At 42.0% G+C, this 17527-nt stretch overlaps 1 protein-coding gene across 2 annotated transcripts in view; it reads left to right on the top strand.

The window, feature by feature from the left end:
• Window positions 1-17527, top strand: part of OTOGL (otogelin like) — a 218400-nt gene that overhangs the window by 166684 nt on the left and 34189 nt on the right. For both annotated transcript variants that reach the window (XM_040344209.1, XM_040344208.1), the window contains 5 exons: window positions 2586-2693; window positions 5319-5420; window positions 5510-5614; window positions 8559-8599; window positions 16220-16283. In XM_040344209.1, the coding sequence (XP_040200143.1) occupies window positions 2586-2693; window positions 5319-5420; window positions 5510-5614; window positions 8559-8599; window positions 16220-16283 (420 nt within the window). The remainder of the gene's footprint in view (window positions 1-2585; window positions 2694-5318; window positions 5421-5509; window positions 5615-8558; window positions 8600-16219; window positions 16284-17527) is intronic.

Raw genomic sequence — 17527 nt, 5'->3', positions numbered from 1 at the left:
CAACCCCCCCCCCCCCCCCCCGGCAACCCAAGCCCCCTCTCCCCCTTCACTAGCCACTAGCTGTTCTACTTTATTAGAGTAGAATGGCTGGTACTGGTACTCTTATAGGCAGTACCAGTGGGGAAGCTAGACATTATTTCACCTGAGGCAAAGAATCAGTTTGGTGCCCCCCCTTATGGGACAAGATTAGGCAGACGGGAGAAACTCCCAGGCCATAGCTGTTGAGTCAGCTGTCTGTTCCCTCCCCCCATACTTCTCTGTCATCCCCCTGCTCCTCTGGTCCTCCCCCTGCTTCTTTGTTCCCCCCAGGTGAGCGCTGCGGGGAGGGAGAGGAGGTGAGCGCTGGGGGAAGGGAGAGACAAAGGAGCGGAGGGGGGCGGCGGTCCACTGTCATTGAAACCGGCCCACTGAGCCATCGGCCCACCGTGAAACTCCCTGTAGTCCCAATGGCCAGTCCATCCCTGCCTACAGAAAAAAATCTGATCCCAGCAGGGACCAAAATTTGTCCGGTTCAGCAGGAACCAGACAAATTTCGATCCATCTATGGGTAGACTGGTTGTACTGTAGTCATTCTTTCAATTGGCTTTAGCACAACCAGCTTGTCTGATTTTTTTTTCATACAATCACTACTACTACTACTACTACTACTACTACTACTACTACGACTATAGCCATTGGCAGTGTTCATTACAATAGAGGAGTGGGAGGGATTTCCCCATCAACACTCGATGTGTTGATGAGAGAGTCAGGCAATTTTTTGAAGGAAAGAAAACTGAAAAATCTGTGGCCAGCCTGATGCCGCGTACACACGACCGTTTTTCGGGTTCTAAAAAATTACGTTTTTTTTATGTCATTAAAAACGATCGTGTGTACGCGGCATAAGACATACTTGATTAAGCCCCAGTTCACACCAGTGTGACTTATCATGTGACAGTTCCAAATCGCATGACAAGTCGCACCCCATTGATGGCCATGGAACCGTTCATATTGTCGCGACTCATGTCGCAGCGATTGTAAAAAAGGTTCCTGCACTACTTTTTACTGATGTCATGGCGACTTGCAAAGACTTCTGTTAAATGAAGTTGCAAGCCGCAATGAAATTGGCAGTGTAAATCTCACTGATGTACAGCTTTGAAATCGCACTGAAGTAGCACGATTTCAAAGCTGCACCAGTGTGAACCAGGGCTTACTCAAACTAGAAAGTGTAAAATCTTTTGCAGCTGTACATGGTAGCCAATCAGCGTCTAACTTCAGCTTATTTTACCCCCTTCCTGCCCATGGCGTGGGTGGATTTCTGCCAGTCACAGTCTGTATCACACCCTTCCAGCCTGTGTCTTAAAACAACAGGGAGGTGATTACTCCAATAACCACTTCCATACCGGGCCTATTCTGGCACTCTTCTACATGTAAAAATCATATTTTTTTTGCTAGAAAATTACTCAGAACCCCCAAACATTATATATTTTTTTTAGCAGATACCCTAAGGAATAAAATGGTGGTCGTTGCAACTTTTTATCTTGCACGGTATTTGCGCAACAATTTTTCAAACGTGTTTTTTTTTTTTAAACAATTAAAATGAAAATATATTAAAAGATAACAAAACAGTTAGAGTTATTCTAAACTGGTAACCTGTAAAAAAATTCAAGCGTCGCCTATGGAGATTTTAAGTACCAAAGTTTGGCGCTATTCCATGAGTGTGCACAATTTTAAAGTGTGACGTGTTGGGTATTTATTTACTCAGCGTAACATCATCTTTCACATATACCAAAAAATTGAGGAGGTCTAGTGCTAGAATTGTTGTTCGTGCTCTAACGCATGCGGTGATACCTCACATGTGTGGTTTGAACAGAGTTTACATATGCATATGTATGCGGGACTTACATGTGTGTTCGCTTCTGAGCGCAAGCTACCGGGGACAGGGGCATTTTTTTTTTTACTTCATTTTTTTTTACACTTTCTTTTACCTTTTTTTTTTATTACTTTTATTCCTATTTCTGTATGACAATTTAAAACAGTTTATTGATATTATCATTTATTTTTACTCTGTATCCCAAAGGATAGTTTTCTTTATTTTGAACATGTGACTAGCAGCAGAGGACTAGAAGCTCCTCCTGCTTATGTTTCCCTGCAGACAGGCCAGGAAAGAGCTGGGTCATGTGACAGCTGTATATTGATTAGGGAAAGGCACTTTGATTTTTTTTTTATTATTAAAATAATTACAGTGCCATCATCCACATACATAAATAGAATGGATGTAAATTTAACAGTGTGTGTTTAGTATCACTTTAATGCCCATTTGTGAAGGAAAGCTATAACTGAAAACACACATCAGAATAAAAACTGGATTTTTTTGTATTATGCTATAAAGGCAGGTTACAGCAATGAAAATTAGAAGAAAATAGATTTATTTTATAAATTCAACATTATGGTAAGACAAATATCAAATAGCAAAAATAGCAGAAGGGCAAAGAAAGGTAACCACTTGTAACACATAGCTTTGTTGGTATAGAAACAGTTGATGATGATGAATACTGCTTTATTTTACTTCTGCATCATTAGAAAATAAATACATTTTTTCCCAACAGTGTGTGACCCATCTGCCTGCCCTATAGCTTCACGTCCAGAGTGCAAAGGGGATCAGATTGTAGTCTTAGTTAGAGACAACGATCCATGCTGCTTCAACTATATCTGTGGTAAGCATAGTAAGCATTGAATCTATCTATCTATCTGTATTTCACTTTGAATAATTTCCAAGACAATTGAAACCAGGTAGTGAGTTTCCTATCTTATTTTGATTGGGGTTGGCAACCAGGTATCTGCTCAGATTTTTTACAACTACTCTTGGATTATCTGACCTCAGCTGTCCGTGTATATAAATATTTTAAACACTTAACAACATAATGTTCTGGATTACTTGTTGCAATAGGTAGAAACACAGGAGCGCGATATCCACATTAGAATAAAAGTATACATTTATTAACAAAAAAACATAGCACACTTACAGTTCAAATCTTTGTAGGTCAACCTTGGAAGCTAACATTGCTGGCAGGGCTCAAGTCCTACGGGAACGCGTGGGAACGGAGTTCCTGCACTTTTTTTCACAGCAGGAACTCAGTTCCCTTTGCAGGACTAGAGCAGCCGAGCTACCCGAACCAATCCTTCACTAAGCGGCGATGCCCAGCTCGAGTCACTGTCAGGGGCAGGCGAACCTTAGTAATCCTTTATGTTACTGGCCGCTTCCTGTATATGGATTCATCGGGTAGTGTGTGGGTATTTCGTCACTTCATCGATGCCGCAATGTCTCCTGGGAGCTTTTGTCATTGTTCCCAGGAGACATTGCGGAGGACTGCCATGAGTTATCGCAGGATTTAGAAAGAACTTGCTCCTAGTAGACATTGCGGCATCGAGGAAGTGACGGAATATCCACACACTACCCAATGAATCCATATACAGGAAGCGGCCAGTAACAAAGCATTACTAAGGTACTGTGGATCGGAAAAACAAAAAAAAAAAAAACCATGCGGTTTAGTAATTATGCATATGAGCGTAACATTTTATTTTTTTGGTGGGGGAGTGGATCTTGGGTGGGAGTTCCCACACTTATTTCCCCAGGACTTGACCCCTAATGCTGGCCCTGTGTCTCCCCCACACATAGAGGTGATCACAAGGCAGAAGATAGCAGACAAAAACTCTGTGTATTGGCAGACTTTTGAAACCTGTCTGTTAGGCCCCGTACACACGTCCGAGGAACTCGACGGGCAAAACACATCGTTTTGCTCGTCGAGTTCCTTGTGAAGCCGCCGAGGATCTCGACGAGCCGAAATTTCCCATTGAACAACGAGGAAATAGGGAACATGTTCTCTATTTCCTCGCCGAGATCCTCGTCGGCTTCCTCGGCCGAAAGTGTACACACGACCGGGTTTCTCGGCAGAATACGGCTCCGACCGCGTTTCTGGCTGAATTCTGCCGAGAAACTCGGTCGTGTGTACGAGGCCTAAGAGTCTCTGTATTGCCAGCAAGGAGATTGAGAGCTGCTGCTTCTATAATACAGCTCTGCCACAGTTCCCTGCTAGTGCCCCCTGCTTCCAATGCTTATCTGCAAAGATTTGAACTGTAGTGTAAGAGTGTGCTATGCTTTTTTGTTAATAATTGTATGCTTTTATTTTAATGTGGATCCCACACCCCTGTGTTTCTGTCTTTTGAGCTGCTTTGGATAATCCCAGGTCCTTATCTGGAAGCTACAGGATCCAGTTGCCCTGTTGGTGTTTCAGTTTTTGTCCGTATTGGTTGTCATGGACATCACTTTCATTGGACTTTGAAAGCTGGGACTTGTAGTGTCCTGTGGTGGTTTGTGCATATTTATTTTCAATAGGTAGTTGCTCTTTATAAGTGCTTCCCAAAGTGGGTAATATTGCCCCCTGGGGGGCACTGGAATGATCCAGGGGGTTGGTAGTAGCCTTGGGTGCAATTGGGAGGGGGGGGGTGGTAAATAAAAATATGGGGCCAGTAGAAGCATAAGGAAAGAAGAGAAGAAAATGTAGAAAAACAGTGTGAACATTTTTTAACAGTTGTGTAACATAGAGTTAAAGTTATATTGGTTACTTTATTTTACAAATAAGCATGCAATGTGCAAGTTATAATCGTTCAGTGGTCAAGTCTGCCGAAAGGTCTTAAAGCCTGGGCAGAAAAAAATGTGCCCATCGATGTGATTTGGCCAGGCAAAAGCCAGATCGTGTGTACGGGGCATAAGACTTGCTTGAATGTGAAATGTTTTAAATAGAAATAGAAGTTGTGGAGGAAAGGAGTTCAAACCTTATAGTGTGGGTTTCCTCTGAGGATCTGCATTCTGAAGCCTCGTACACACGACCGAGGAACTCGACGGGCGAAACACATCGTTTTCCTCGTCGAGTTCCGTGTTAGGCTGTCGAGGAACTCGACAAGGCAAGTTTCTCCATTCCCGTCGAGGAAAAAAAGACGTGCTCTCTTTTTGGCTCGACGGGATCCTCGACAGTTTCCTCGTCGAAAAATGTACACACGACCGGTTTCCTCGGCAAAAAAAAAATCCCAGCAAGTTTCTTGCTGGTTTTTGTCGAGAAACTCGGTCGTGTGTATGAGGCCTTAGAATTATTTTGTAAAAAGGAGACTGGGGGGTATCATGGAAGTAGATCTGTCAGTTGTACACCACAAACAGAAAAGGCAGAGATAGGGCCTTTCCAATATTTTAAGACTGTCTCTTCTGAGTATTGTCCTAAAAATGAGTGTTTGCTGAATTAAAATAATTTCCAAAAATATAATAATCATTTATTGTTCACATGTAGTTTGTGAATCCTGTACAGAACCTGTTCCCGCTTGCAGAGAAGGAGAGATCCTCACTGTTGATTTGAACACCACAAGCCAGTGCTGCCCTCATTATACCTGTGGTAAGATTACATTGAAAATGGATTTGGTTTGATATGTTTCTTTTCAATGCAGCTACTATTCATCATATTTTATTTTTTGTTCTATGTAGTGTGTGAAGAGAACCTTTGTCCTACATCACAGCCTTCCTGTATGCCTGAGACACGGCTGGCTAAAAAGAGAATAGATGGATCTTGTTGCCCAGGCTGGTATTGTGGTCAGTATGAAACTATTTGCCCTTTGTCTTATATATACAGTGAATTATTGGTTTACATACAGTATATTCTGTTGAATATAAATACATAAACATGTAAATAACACAATTTACATTTGTACATGTTAGTATATATTTATATAGCCCTGAGATATCCCAAAGCACTTCACATTGTAAGCAAGACCATCCATAGCAGCCGTTGGCCCCTACAGGAGCTAACAATTGGCATTCTTCAAACATATTTACGGCTCATTTTGGTGTAAGCTGATCATAGGAGGACTCTGGATCAACCGGTGAAAACACAAACACAATGAAAAATGCATAAAGGTATATTTATACAGCAGTGAATCTCACATTCACCATACATTCAGTGCAGGCGAATCTTCCCTGTGCATGTGTTTTGAATAAAAATGATTGATTCACCACCAGTGATTGTTTGGTAAAAGACAAATCCACTGCTTTATAAATACAGTATACCCAATAAAGTGTATATAAACTCAATGGGGTTGCTCTACTAAAGACAATAACACTTTTTAGGTGTGTTGCACTCTGCAATGGCATATGCTCCAGAGCTTAGTAAATGACTTCCATCATCCAATCATGTGCAAGCACAAATTCATTTTTTGTATTTTCCTTGCATGTGATTGAATATCCTTTGCAAGGGCATTTGCTCCAGAGTTTAGTAAATGTGAAACTTTGCTTTGCAGAGTACAACTGCACTTGCAAAGTGAAAAGTCTATTTGCTTTTATTAAATCAGCCCCTTTATTAAATATTTTATTAAATCATGCTTTTATTAAATCAGTATTTGTTGCATTACCCCTCACTGTATGAAGTTTTTGTAATATTTTTTTTTGTGCAATACTACAAGTAACATCACTTCCTGTTTCAGGATGACAATACTAAACCACTGCCTGTCAATTAACGGCAGTGTTGTCAGCCTTTTATCTGGCTGTATGTTGTAGGCCTGGGATCTTCAAACTACGGCCCTCCAGCTGTTGTAGAACTACATATTCCATTAGGCATTGTAAAACTCTGAAATTCACAGACCTGACTAGGCATGATGGGAAATTGTAGTTCCTGAACAGCTGGAGGGCCATAGTTTGTAGACCCTTTGGGCAGCCCAAAAGCCTGGTGTGGTAAGTTGGGCTGTTGAATATAACTGGTTTATCTTAAGGGTTGAAAACTGCCTTCCTTATATGTTCAGTTCCATGGCTGCTGTTCTTAGCTGATTTATGTAGTCTTGTTTTCCATGTATAGTCACATGTACACCTTGAGCTAGATTCACGTACCCTTTACGTCGGCGTATCTATTGATACGCCGCTCAAGTTGAAAGATGCACCCTCGTATCTATGCGGGGTATTCTGGAACCTAGATACGCCTGAATTTCTGCTTCATCTGACCGACGTAAGTCTTAGTACACCGTCGTATCTAGGGTGCATATTTACGCTGGCCGCTAGGGGCGCTTCCGTAGATTTACACGTAGAATATGTAAATGAGCTAGATACGCCGATTCACGAACGTACTTGCGCCCGCTGTGTGTAGGTTACGTTCACGTCAAAAGCACTGAGCCGACGTATCTTAGGGAGTATTTGCAACGTGATTCTGAGCATGCGCCGTTCGTTCGGGAAGTCATTTACATGGGGTCACGGCTAATTTGTATACAACACACCCACTACCTTCCACATTTGAATTCGGCGGGGGTACGCCGGCACATTTACACTACGCCGGTGCAACGTACGGTGCGAGATCTTTCAGAATACTGTTCTGGGCTCCCTGTTTTATGTCGGCGTAGCGCATATGAGATACGCTACGCTGGCCAAAAAATTGCGCTGAGCTACCTGAATCTAGCTCCTTGTATGCAAAATCTAAATGCGTTTGGGCTATAAAAAACTGCAGTTAGTTTGTATGTCTCTATCTATCTCTCTATCTAGTCTAGTCTATCTATCTCTATCTAGTCTAGTCTATCTATCTATCTCTATCTAGTCAAGTCTATCTAGTCTATCTATCTCTATCTAGTCTAGTCTATCTATCTCTATCTAGTCTAGTCTATCTAGTCTATCTATCTCTATCTAGTCTAGTCTATCTATCTCTATCTAGTCTAGTCTATCTAGTCTATCTATCTCTATCTAGTCTAGTCTATCTAGTCTATCTATCTCTATCAAGTCTAGTCTATCTATCTATATCTAGTTTAGTCTATCTATCTCTATCTAGTCTAGTCTATCTATCTATCTCTATCTAGTCTAGTCTATCTAGTCTATCTATCTCTATCTAGTCTAGTCTATCTAGTCTATCTATCTCTATCTAGTCTAGTCTATCTATATCTATCTAGTCCAGTCTATCTAGTCTATCTATCTCTATCTAGTCTAGTCTATCTAGTCTAGTCTATCTATCTCTATCTAGTCTATCTAGTCTAGTCTATCTATCTCTATCTAGTCTAGTCTATCTATCTCTATCTAGTCTAGTCTATCTTGTCTATCTAGTCTAGTCTATCTATCTCTATCTAGTCTATCTAGTCTATCTATCTCTATCTAGTAAAATATTTATTTTGAAAACAACCTAAATATGTGTAATGAGTATAGATATTGTGATAGCAAAGTTAGTATTCCTATTTTTATTGCGCTAGTGTAGTATTGTACATAGAATGCTAAATCATTTTGTCTTAAAATAGTATAGACCACCTGAACAAAAAAAAAAAAAACATCCAAAACATTTATGTTGTATTGAAATTCTTGGGCTGATTTACTAAAAGCTAAGTTCACTTGGCAAGGACATTTTGCTTGCATGATAGGATGATAAAAGTCAGCAGAGCTTCACCTCATTCAGTATGCTAAGGAGCCATTTCCTTGAAAAGTGAACAACTTATTTGCCTTTAGTAAGTTAACCCGTTTGCATGGAATTCATGCAATATTTACTCAAATTTAAAAATTGGCCTAATTTTCTTTACAGAATGTGACTGCACAAATGTGACCAATGTTGAATGTTCTCTGGTAAGTATATATAATTTAAAGTATAGTTCGTGAATTTTGGTTTATAGAAATGCACCTCTTAGTAACTTGGGTGGTTATTTTAAAGCTTAAGTCCAAGAAAACGGCTAAATACACAGATTAAATATATACTCTGCAAGGGAGCTTTTTTACTAAATGTATATGTATGTATGCAGGGCCGGATTAACAATGGGGCTGATGGAGCTGCACCTCCAGGCCCCTTTCTCAAGATAGGACTATTTGCCCAAAAAAAAAAAAAAAAAAATAATTTTTTTTTTTTTTAAGAATTTTTTTTTCTAAGATCGAATTTGGGGGGTTGTAGCTCGATGACCAGAGGTCACAGAAACCCCACATTTGGGGGTAGGCATGGGAAGAGCTACCCCACAACTGGTTAAAATATGAGACGGCTATCATTTATGGTTCCGGAGATACGGGCCTGCTTGCACAGCCTGTCAGAAGCTACATTCAGAGCGGCCAATATAAATACAACATGACACACTACAGCAGACTGATAGGATCACAGTGTTTATAATAATTATTTGTATATTACTCATGGTAATTAACCCCTTGCCACCCAGGCCAATTCTGACACTTCTCTACTACATGTAAAAATCATCATTTGTTTTTTGCTAGAAAATTACTCTATGGTGGTCTTTGCACTTTTTATGTTGCAGGGTACAGAGCTGCACGATTCTGGCTAAAATGAGAATGAGAATGATTCTCTCACGATTGTTGCGGCGTAACATCATCTTTCACATAAAAAAAAAAAAAAAAAAAAAATGGGCTAACTTCACTGTTTTGTTTTTATGGTTTTTATTATTCATTGAAGTGGGAAAATGCAGTGTGACATAACATATTGCAGCAATAGCCATTGTATTCCCCGGAGTCTCTGCTAAAATATATATAATGTTTGGCAGTTCCAAGTAATTTTCTAGCAAATAATATTGCTTTCTAACTTAAGAAACAAGTGTTGGACTTTAGTATCCTAAGCGATGCTTTACATTTTTTTAGGTTACATGTTTAGAGTTACAGAGGAGGTCTAGTACTAGAATTATTGTTCTCGCTCTAACGATCGTGGCGTATGTAACCTGTGTGTATCTGGCTCTGATACTACCAGTGCCTACCCAGCCACTGACTAGTATCTCTCCCCAGCCTGTCCCCACACACCCTCTCACCTGCTGACCTGTGGATGGGGGAATCACTCCTGCAGTGTTATTGTGTTCTGCCAGTGCGTACAATGATCAGTGTTGCTAACTTTAGCTGGCAGCACTGATTGTTTTAAGAAAAAAAACAGGCTGGTTGTACTCAAGTTGATTAATAGATTAACTTGTGTAAAACCAGCTAGTCCATACATAGATTGACTATGGCTGGTCTCTGCATAATTGGCGTAATTTCAATCCATGTATGACCCGCTTAACCACTACTCAGTCCCTAAATATCCTTCCACTCCTGTACATAGTGCTCACTGTCATACTCTCCACACTCCTCTCCTGTACATAGTGCCCACTGTCATACTCTCCACACTTCTCTCCTATACATAGTACCCACTGTCATACCCTACACACTCCTCTCCTGTACATAGTGCCCACTGTCATACCCTCCACACTCCTCTCCTATACATAGCGCCCACTGTCATACCCTTCACACTCCTCTCTTGTACATAGTGCCTGCTGTCATACACTTCTCTCCTGTACTTAGTGCCCACTGTCGCACCCTCCACACTCCTCTCCTGTACATACTGCTCACTGTCATACCCTCCACACTCCTCTCCTATACATAGTTCCCACTGTCATACCCTCCACACTCCTCTCCTATACATAGAGCCCACTATCATACCGTCTACATTCCTCTCCTGTACATACTGCCCACTGTCATACCCTCCACACTCCTCTCCTGTACATACTAGGGCTGCGCATCTTCACCGATCTCACGATTCGATGCGATTACGATTATCAAGTCCACGATTCGATTCGATTCGATTCCGCGATGCATCACGATGCATCACGATTGCAGCGCAAGTGCGCATGGCTTTCATCAAAAAAAAATTAAGTACTCCATGTTTTTTTCTATCTGTTCTTAAAAAAAAACCACACAATAACACTTCCTGCATGTAGCAAAGTCTAAACACAGCAGACATGCTACAGGAGATGGTCAGAGACTGCAGACATGCTACAGGAGATGGTCAGAGACTGCAGACATGCTACAGGAGATGGTCAGAGACTGCAGACATGCTACAGGAGATGGTCAGAGACTGCAGACATGCTACAGGAGATGGTCAGAGACTGCAGACATAATACAGGAGATGGTCAGAGACGGCAGACATGGTACAGGAGATGGTCAGAGACTGCAGACATAATACAGGAGATGGTCAGAGACGGCAGACATAGTACAGGAGATGGTCAGAGACTGCAGACATGCTACAGGAGATGGTCAGAGACTGCAGACATGCTACAAGAGATGGTCAGAGACTGCAGACATAATACAGGAGATGGTCAGAGACGGCAGACATAGTACAGGAGATGGTCAGAGACTGCAGACATGCTACAGGAGATGGTCAGAGACTGCAGACATGCTACAAGAGATGGTCAGAGACTGCAGACATAGTACAGGAGATGGTCAGAGACTGCAGACATGCTACAAGAGATGGTCAGAGACTGCAGACATGCTACAAGAGATGGTCAGAGACTGCAGACATGCTACAAGAGATGGTCAGAGACTGCAGACATGATTCAGGAGATGATTATTCTACCCCATGCACCGTTGCTACGTGTTAAAACAATGCACCCTCATCTTATCTGTGATCTGTGCTACTGCTAGCCACCGTGGTCACTCAGTCAAAGTGAAACGGTTGGTAAAGTGATCTCTATCTCTCCTTCTCCAATCTTCGTGGCACACTGGCATTGAACAAACAGCTACAACAACATATGCCATTTAATTAATTATGGTTTTATGTATTCATTCTCTTAGTGATTGATTCACATAACTTCATTACTTACCTTGTTTGTATGATTTATGGTTTTGCTCATCACTGCCCCACACATGCACTGCATTGCATGTGTGGGGCAGTGATGAGCTAAGTCATACAAAACAAGGTAAGTAATGAAGTTTTGATCAATCAGTAAGACATTGGACAATAGATTAGAGCTAGACCTACATAAACCATAATTAATTAAATGGCAATGGTATGGTCACAAACTCAGTTTAATGTTTAGAAATACAGAATAATTCAGTTTACCCAATCACCATCATTAATATTTATTATTTACAATTATTATTACAGTCATACATTTGCCATATTTGAATTTTACAGTCCACTCCACATGGTGCATCAAAGATATGATAATATATTATATTATATACCTTGATTACAGTTATAAGTGTACTAGTAGTACTACTGTGACAGTCAGTGTCTCTGTTGTGTACCTGATGATGATGATGACGAGTCAGTTCTGCACTCACTGCTGGAGGTCTCCTCTCCTGTTGCCTGTGAGGAGGACAGAGGACAAGTGCAGCCTGTCTCGCTCGGGGTCTCTCTCCCACAGTCCTGCAGCTGCTGCCCACAGCAGCCAGTTGTGAGTCGGCAACGTTCTCCCCCTGTACCAGGCAGCCTGCAGTGCACGCTGCATAGTAATGGTAAGCCGAGGAGGACAGCTCTGGGGACTGGGACCGGAACTAACAACAGGTGTCACTCTGTCTCCTCTCATGTGTCTGCCAGTGAAGCAAGTGACACAGGGCGGCTGTGGATGACGTCGGCGGAAGGCGGAAAAAGACGGCGCTTACTTCGGCTGGGGACTCGGAGGAAAGCTAAGTGTCTGAGCGCTCTGGGGGGGGCTCCGGGGGGAGGGCTACGCTGTGCTGGCGCTGCACGTGTCCGTCTCCTCTCCTCAGGACTCCGAGTGTGACACAGGGGAAGGCGGCAAAACTTCGGCTCCGCGCGGCAGGACGCGACGATGACGTCATCAACATGCATCGATTATTTAAAGCAACCGCATCGATGCAGAATCGCCGGGGGTCGAATCGCGATGCATCGCTGCATCGATTATATTCGACAGCCCTAGTACATACTGCCCCATCATACCCTCCACACTTCTCTCTGGTACGTACTACCCTCTGTCATACCCCCTCACTCTTCCTGTACATACTGCCCATTGTCATACCCTTCACACTCCTCTCCTGTACATAGTGCTTTTTTCCGTACCCTTTGTACTCCTCTCCTGTACATAGTGCCCACTGTTAGACCCTCCACATTCCTCTCCCTTACCTGCACATACTTCCCACTTATATACCGTCCATACTCCTCCCCTATGTCGCTTACCCACAAAAACAGTTCTTTAAAATTATACTGAATATCCTCAATGTTACCAGCTCTAGAATGGACACACTTTTGTTAGTTCAACTAAAGGAAATATCAGTTCCCATATTTGTTCTGCCCCATTATTAGTACTCATTTAATTTTGTGATTACTACTATGATGTATAGAGGAACATAGGGGATCTCAGCTACTCTAAATATAGCACTTATATAAAAAAGTGGCCCTGAAAATATTTTTTAAATGTTGGCAACTGTGCACTTAGGCACTGCCCAAGGGCCACTGTCCACCGGGTCAGTAGGGGGCCCCATGAGAGGCTCCTGGGATCCTGTGATAATAAAGCGGTAGTAAACCTTCCTGACATTACTACTTTTTAGAGGCCCTGGGGTAGGTTATGCCACAACGTACAAGTATGCACAGCATATTAGCACATTCGTGTACACTTCAATTTTCAGACTGAGCCCTCCAGTGCTGCGATGAATCAGGCGGGGCCTGGACACTTCCATCTTCACCCGGTCTTCCTTCTGGGTTCTGTGCCTTTGGTCACTTGCCTTGGCCGGGCTGCGTTCATGTCATTCCCACGCATTTATTTATTATTTATTACACCCCATTCACACCTCCGCGACAAAACGCCCGACGCCGGACGCTCGTGCCGCTGGAGGGGAGAATTCCCATTGCTGTCTATGAGATGGTTCACATCTCATAGACGCCGTACACCTGCGGCATGAAAAAAAGTCCCGGACCCTTTTTTTCAGGCGGCATTGGCGTTCGGCCATACAAAGCAATAGGAAGGATTTGTAAAAAAAAAGTTACACTATTCGCAGCAAAATACGCCGCGTACGCGGCGTTACTTGTCGCGGAGGTGTGAATGCAGCCTAAAAGGCCCCACCAAAATCCTCAGCACCAGGCCCATGATGTTCTTAATCTGGCCCTGTATGTATGTATGTATGTATGTATGTATGCCAATGCAGTCCTGAGATTTACATAGCTCTACCATACCATGCATCCCTGTTTGGCAGGGCAAAAGATCTGATTTCTATCTGTTGTAGGTAAGTAGCCCTTTTGGGCCTTGTTTCTTTCTCTGCTTACAACTTGACAAATGAGAAGACTGATAAGATCATCAATCTGCCATTCTGCTCTCCTTCTATCAGCATGCTCCTTGTTAGCACAGTGTGGTACACATGACTGGCTCCTTGTGCTGCTTCTCTTTCCCCCAGCCTGAACTTTGCTGCAAAGTGGGTTGTAAGAGGCTTGTAGAAGGTCAAAATCAGATACTTACATTGCTTTCTTAAAAATATATTTATTTATGTATTAATAATTACAGAGCTGCTTTAATTTGTGTATTTTATATTGTTGTCTGAAGTTCACTCATCCTGTAAAAATGCATGTAAATGTGTTCTCTGTGAATGGGGCAAAAAATGAATGTAAATTGGCTGTTTTATTGTAAAGCTTTGATTTCAAACAGAAAATACCACATTTGGCCACTAGCTGGAGAGATTACAGTTCACATATTTTTCCTGCATATTTAGAGGTTTGCCTTCATTTCAGCTTAAAAATTAGGAACACAAGTCTAAAACACAAGTTTAAATTTCCTGTAGCAAAACACGCTAGCATCTCACTATAAGAACGCAGCTTAGGTTAAACGACTTCAATACAGCACACTTTCCCCCCTTTCTGCCCAGACCAATTTTCAGCTTTCAGCACTGTCACACTTTAAATGACAATTGCACGGTCAAGCTACACTGTACCCAAACTAAATTTTTATAATTTTGTTCCCACAAATAGAGCTTTCTTTTGGTGGTATTTGATTACCACTGGGGTATTTTTTTTTGCTAAACAAATAAAAAAAGACTGAAAAAAAACCCCACCAGTTTTTCTTTGTTTTTGTTATAACATTTTGTAAATAAGTAATCTTTCTCCTTCACTGATGGGCGCTGATGAGGCTGCACTGATGGGCGGCACTGATGGGCACTGTTAGGTGGCACTGATATGCAGCACGGAAGGGCACTGATAGGCAACATTGATGGGCACTGATAGGCAGCACTGATGTGCACTAATAGGCGGGACTGATGGGCATTGATAGGTGGCACTGATGGGCACTGATGGCTGGCACTGATGGGCACTGATAGATGGCTCTGATAGGCAGCACTGATGAGGAGGCACTGGCAGGATTTATTGCTGGGCACTGATTGGCATCTACAATGGGCACTGATTTGGCAACCCTAGTGTCATGGGTGGGCAAACCTGGTGGTCCTGGTTGGCATCCCTGGTGGCACTGGGTGGGCATCCATGATCAGTATCCCTGGTGGTCCTGTGTGGGCATCCTTGGGGGGAGGTCTGTGCTGATAATCAATCAGCGCAGACCCCTCTGTCAGGAGAGCCGCCAACCGACTCTCCTCTACTTGTGTCTGTCAGGCGCGAGTGAGAAAAAGCTGATACATGGCTTTTTCTGTTTACACTGTGATCAGCTGTGATTGGACACAGCTGATCATGTGGTAAATAGCCTCCATCAGAGGCTCTTTACCCAGATCGGAGATGCGGTTTGTCAAAATGATACACTACATCATCGATCACCGTGCTGCGCACCACCGGGGCGTGCGATCGTGGGTTAACCTGATAACATCCTATGACGTCCAATCAGGATAACATAACCACTTTTGCCGACCTCATTTTGTTATATAGCGGGTGGGAAGTGGTTAAATAATTACCTAACAGGTGAACATTTTATATGGAACATTATCAGTATATTGATTACATTTATATGTATTCATGCATTTACCTAACACAAAAAAATATATATATGGTCTTAAAAAAACACTTTCAAGTGTTAGATGTTTTTTTTTACCCAGCCTGTATAAGCACCTCTATGTTAACCCATGTGTCCAAAATCAAAATCAAGAGAAAAGACAAGAAACAGGAAAAAATTGCAATGCGCTTAAATGCTAAACGTGCATTCCAGTGGCTAGAATAAATTAACATGGCCAGTGAAATCTGTTACTGCTCAAATGCACAATGCAACTAACTGCACTTACATGCATCTAAACGCGCATGCAATACACTGCTTGGGCATGTTTTTTAAGCAGCTTTTCTCCTACCTGTTGTTCAGAGGGGCTAAACAGACGTCCTGTGTGCATGAGGCCTAAAGGATACATTCAAAACCATATAACTACCTGTGTGTGCATATATTTCAATGATATTGTACATCTTTCTTAAGCCACTTAATATTCTAGAGAAAATACTTAATATGTTCATAGAAATACAATTATTATATGTTAACATTAAATAACTAAGAAAATACTGTTTGCTTCAAACAGGGAGAATATCGGAAGATTGATGCAGACTGGCATAGTGCTTGTGGATGTACTCACTATATTTGTGGTATTTGATTTATTTTTACTTGCTTTGCTTTGTGTAGGAGAAATACAAAAAGGTGGTAGGTGATTGAGCAGCCTGTATATAAAGTTATATTGAGCTCTGCAGCCCAGATGTGAAGATCCAGACCAGCCCAATAAGCTCAGTGGTATGAGTCTATTGCGCTACTGCGAGTAACGGAATATTGACAAAATCAAAAAAATGTTTGTACTAAAGCAGCTATATCTAAAAGGGTACACACAACCACTAAACAAGTATATAAAGCGCTTATCACCTTTTTACTTGTTACAGCCCAATAAGCTACCTGTTTTTAGTACCCTGATTACTCAGAACTAAGGATAAGGTTTGGGTTCATTGCAAGAAAAACAAGAAAAACAGAAATGGAAGGCGCGCACACCTAGTGCATTACCAGAGATAATTTTTTTTTGTGTAAAAGTGGGTACTCACAAAATGCAACTGACAAAAGGCCATAAACACAGTGCATGTTCATGCACTGTGGACAGCCTTCCCAGAAGAGTTGAAGCTGTTATAGCTGCAAAGATTGGGCAAACTCAATATTCAACCCTACATACTGGGATGCCTTTAAAGTTCATGTATGTGTAAAGTCAGGCATCCTAATACCTTTGGCAATATAGTGTATCATTGGAAAAGGGAAAAAGAGAGTATGCATATACTATGCATATACTATACTATGCTTATTAGAAGATTAAAATATAGTTTGATGCACTCACTTATAATTATGCCAGACAGCATCAGAAAATAACCATGTGTAACTCAGGCCCCGTACACACGTCCTAGAAACTCGACGAGCAAAACACATCGTTTTGCTCGTCAAGTTCCTTGTGAAGCCGCCGAGGATCTCGGCGAGCCAAGTTTCCCCATTGACTAACGAGGAAATAGAGAACATGCTCTCTATTTGGCCCGACGAGATCCTCGTCGGTTTCCTCGGCCAAAAGTGTACACACGACCGGGTTTCTCGGCACAATACGTCTCCGATCGAGTTTCTGGCTGAATTCTGCCGAGAAACTCGGTCGTGTGTACGGGGCCTAAGACAAGAAGTGCCGATATACCTTAGTCCAACTAGGTGTAAGCATGTGCTCCAACAAGTGGACGTGATGTAACTTCTACTTGATGGGGTGCCTTCTATGCTAAAAATTGTTGGGGAAAATAATAGTTTTGCCTAAAATAAGTTTTTTATGAGTTCTAATAAAAATTTCAAACTCAAAAATAATATATGTACAAGATCTGCT

The sequence above is a fragment of the Rana temporaria genome, chromosome 3 (assembly GCF_905171775.1).
Source record: "Rana temporaria chromosome 3, aRanTem1.1, whole genome shotgun sequence".
NCBI classification, from domain to species: Eukaryota; Metazoa; Chordata; class Amphibia; order Anura; family Ranidae; genus Rana; species Rana temporaria.
This window is presented reverse-complemented; position numbering and strand designations above follow the sequence as displayed.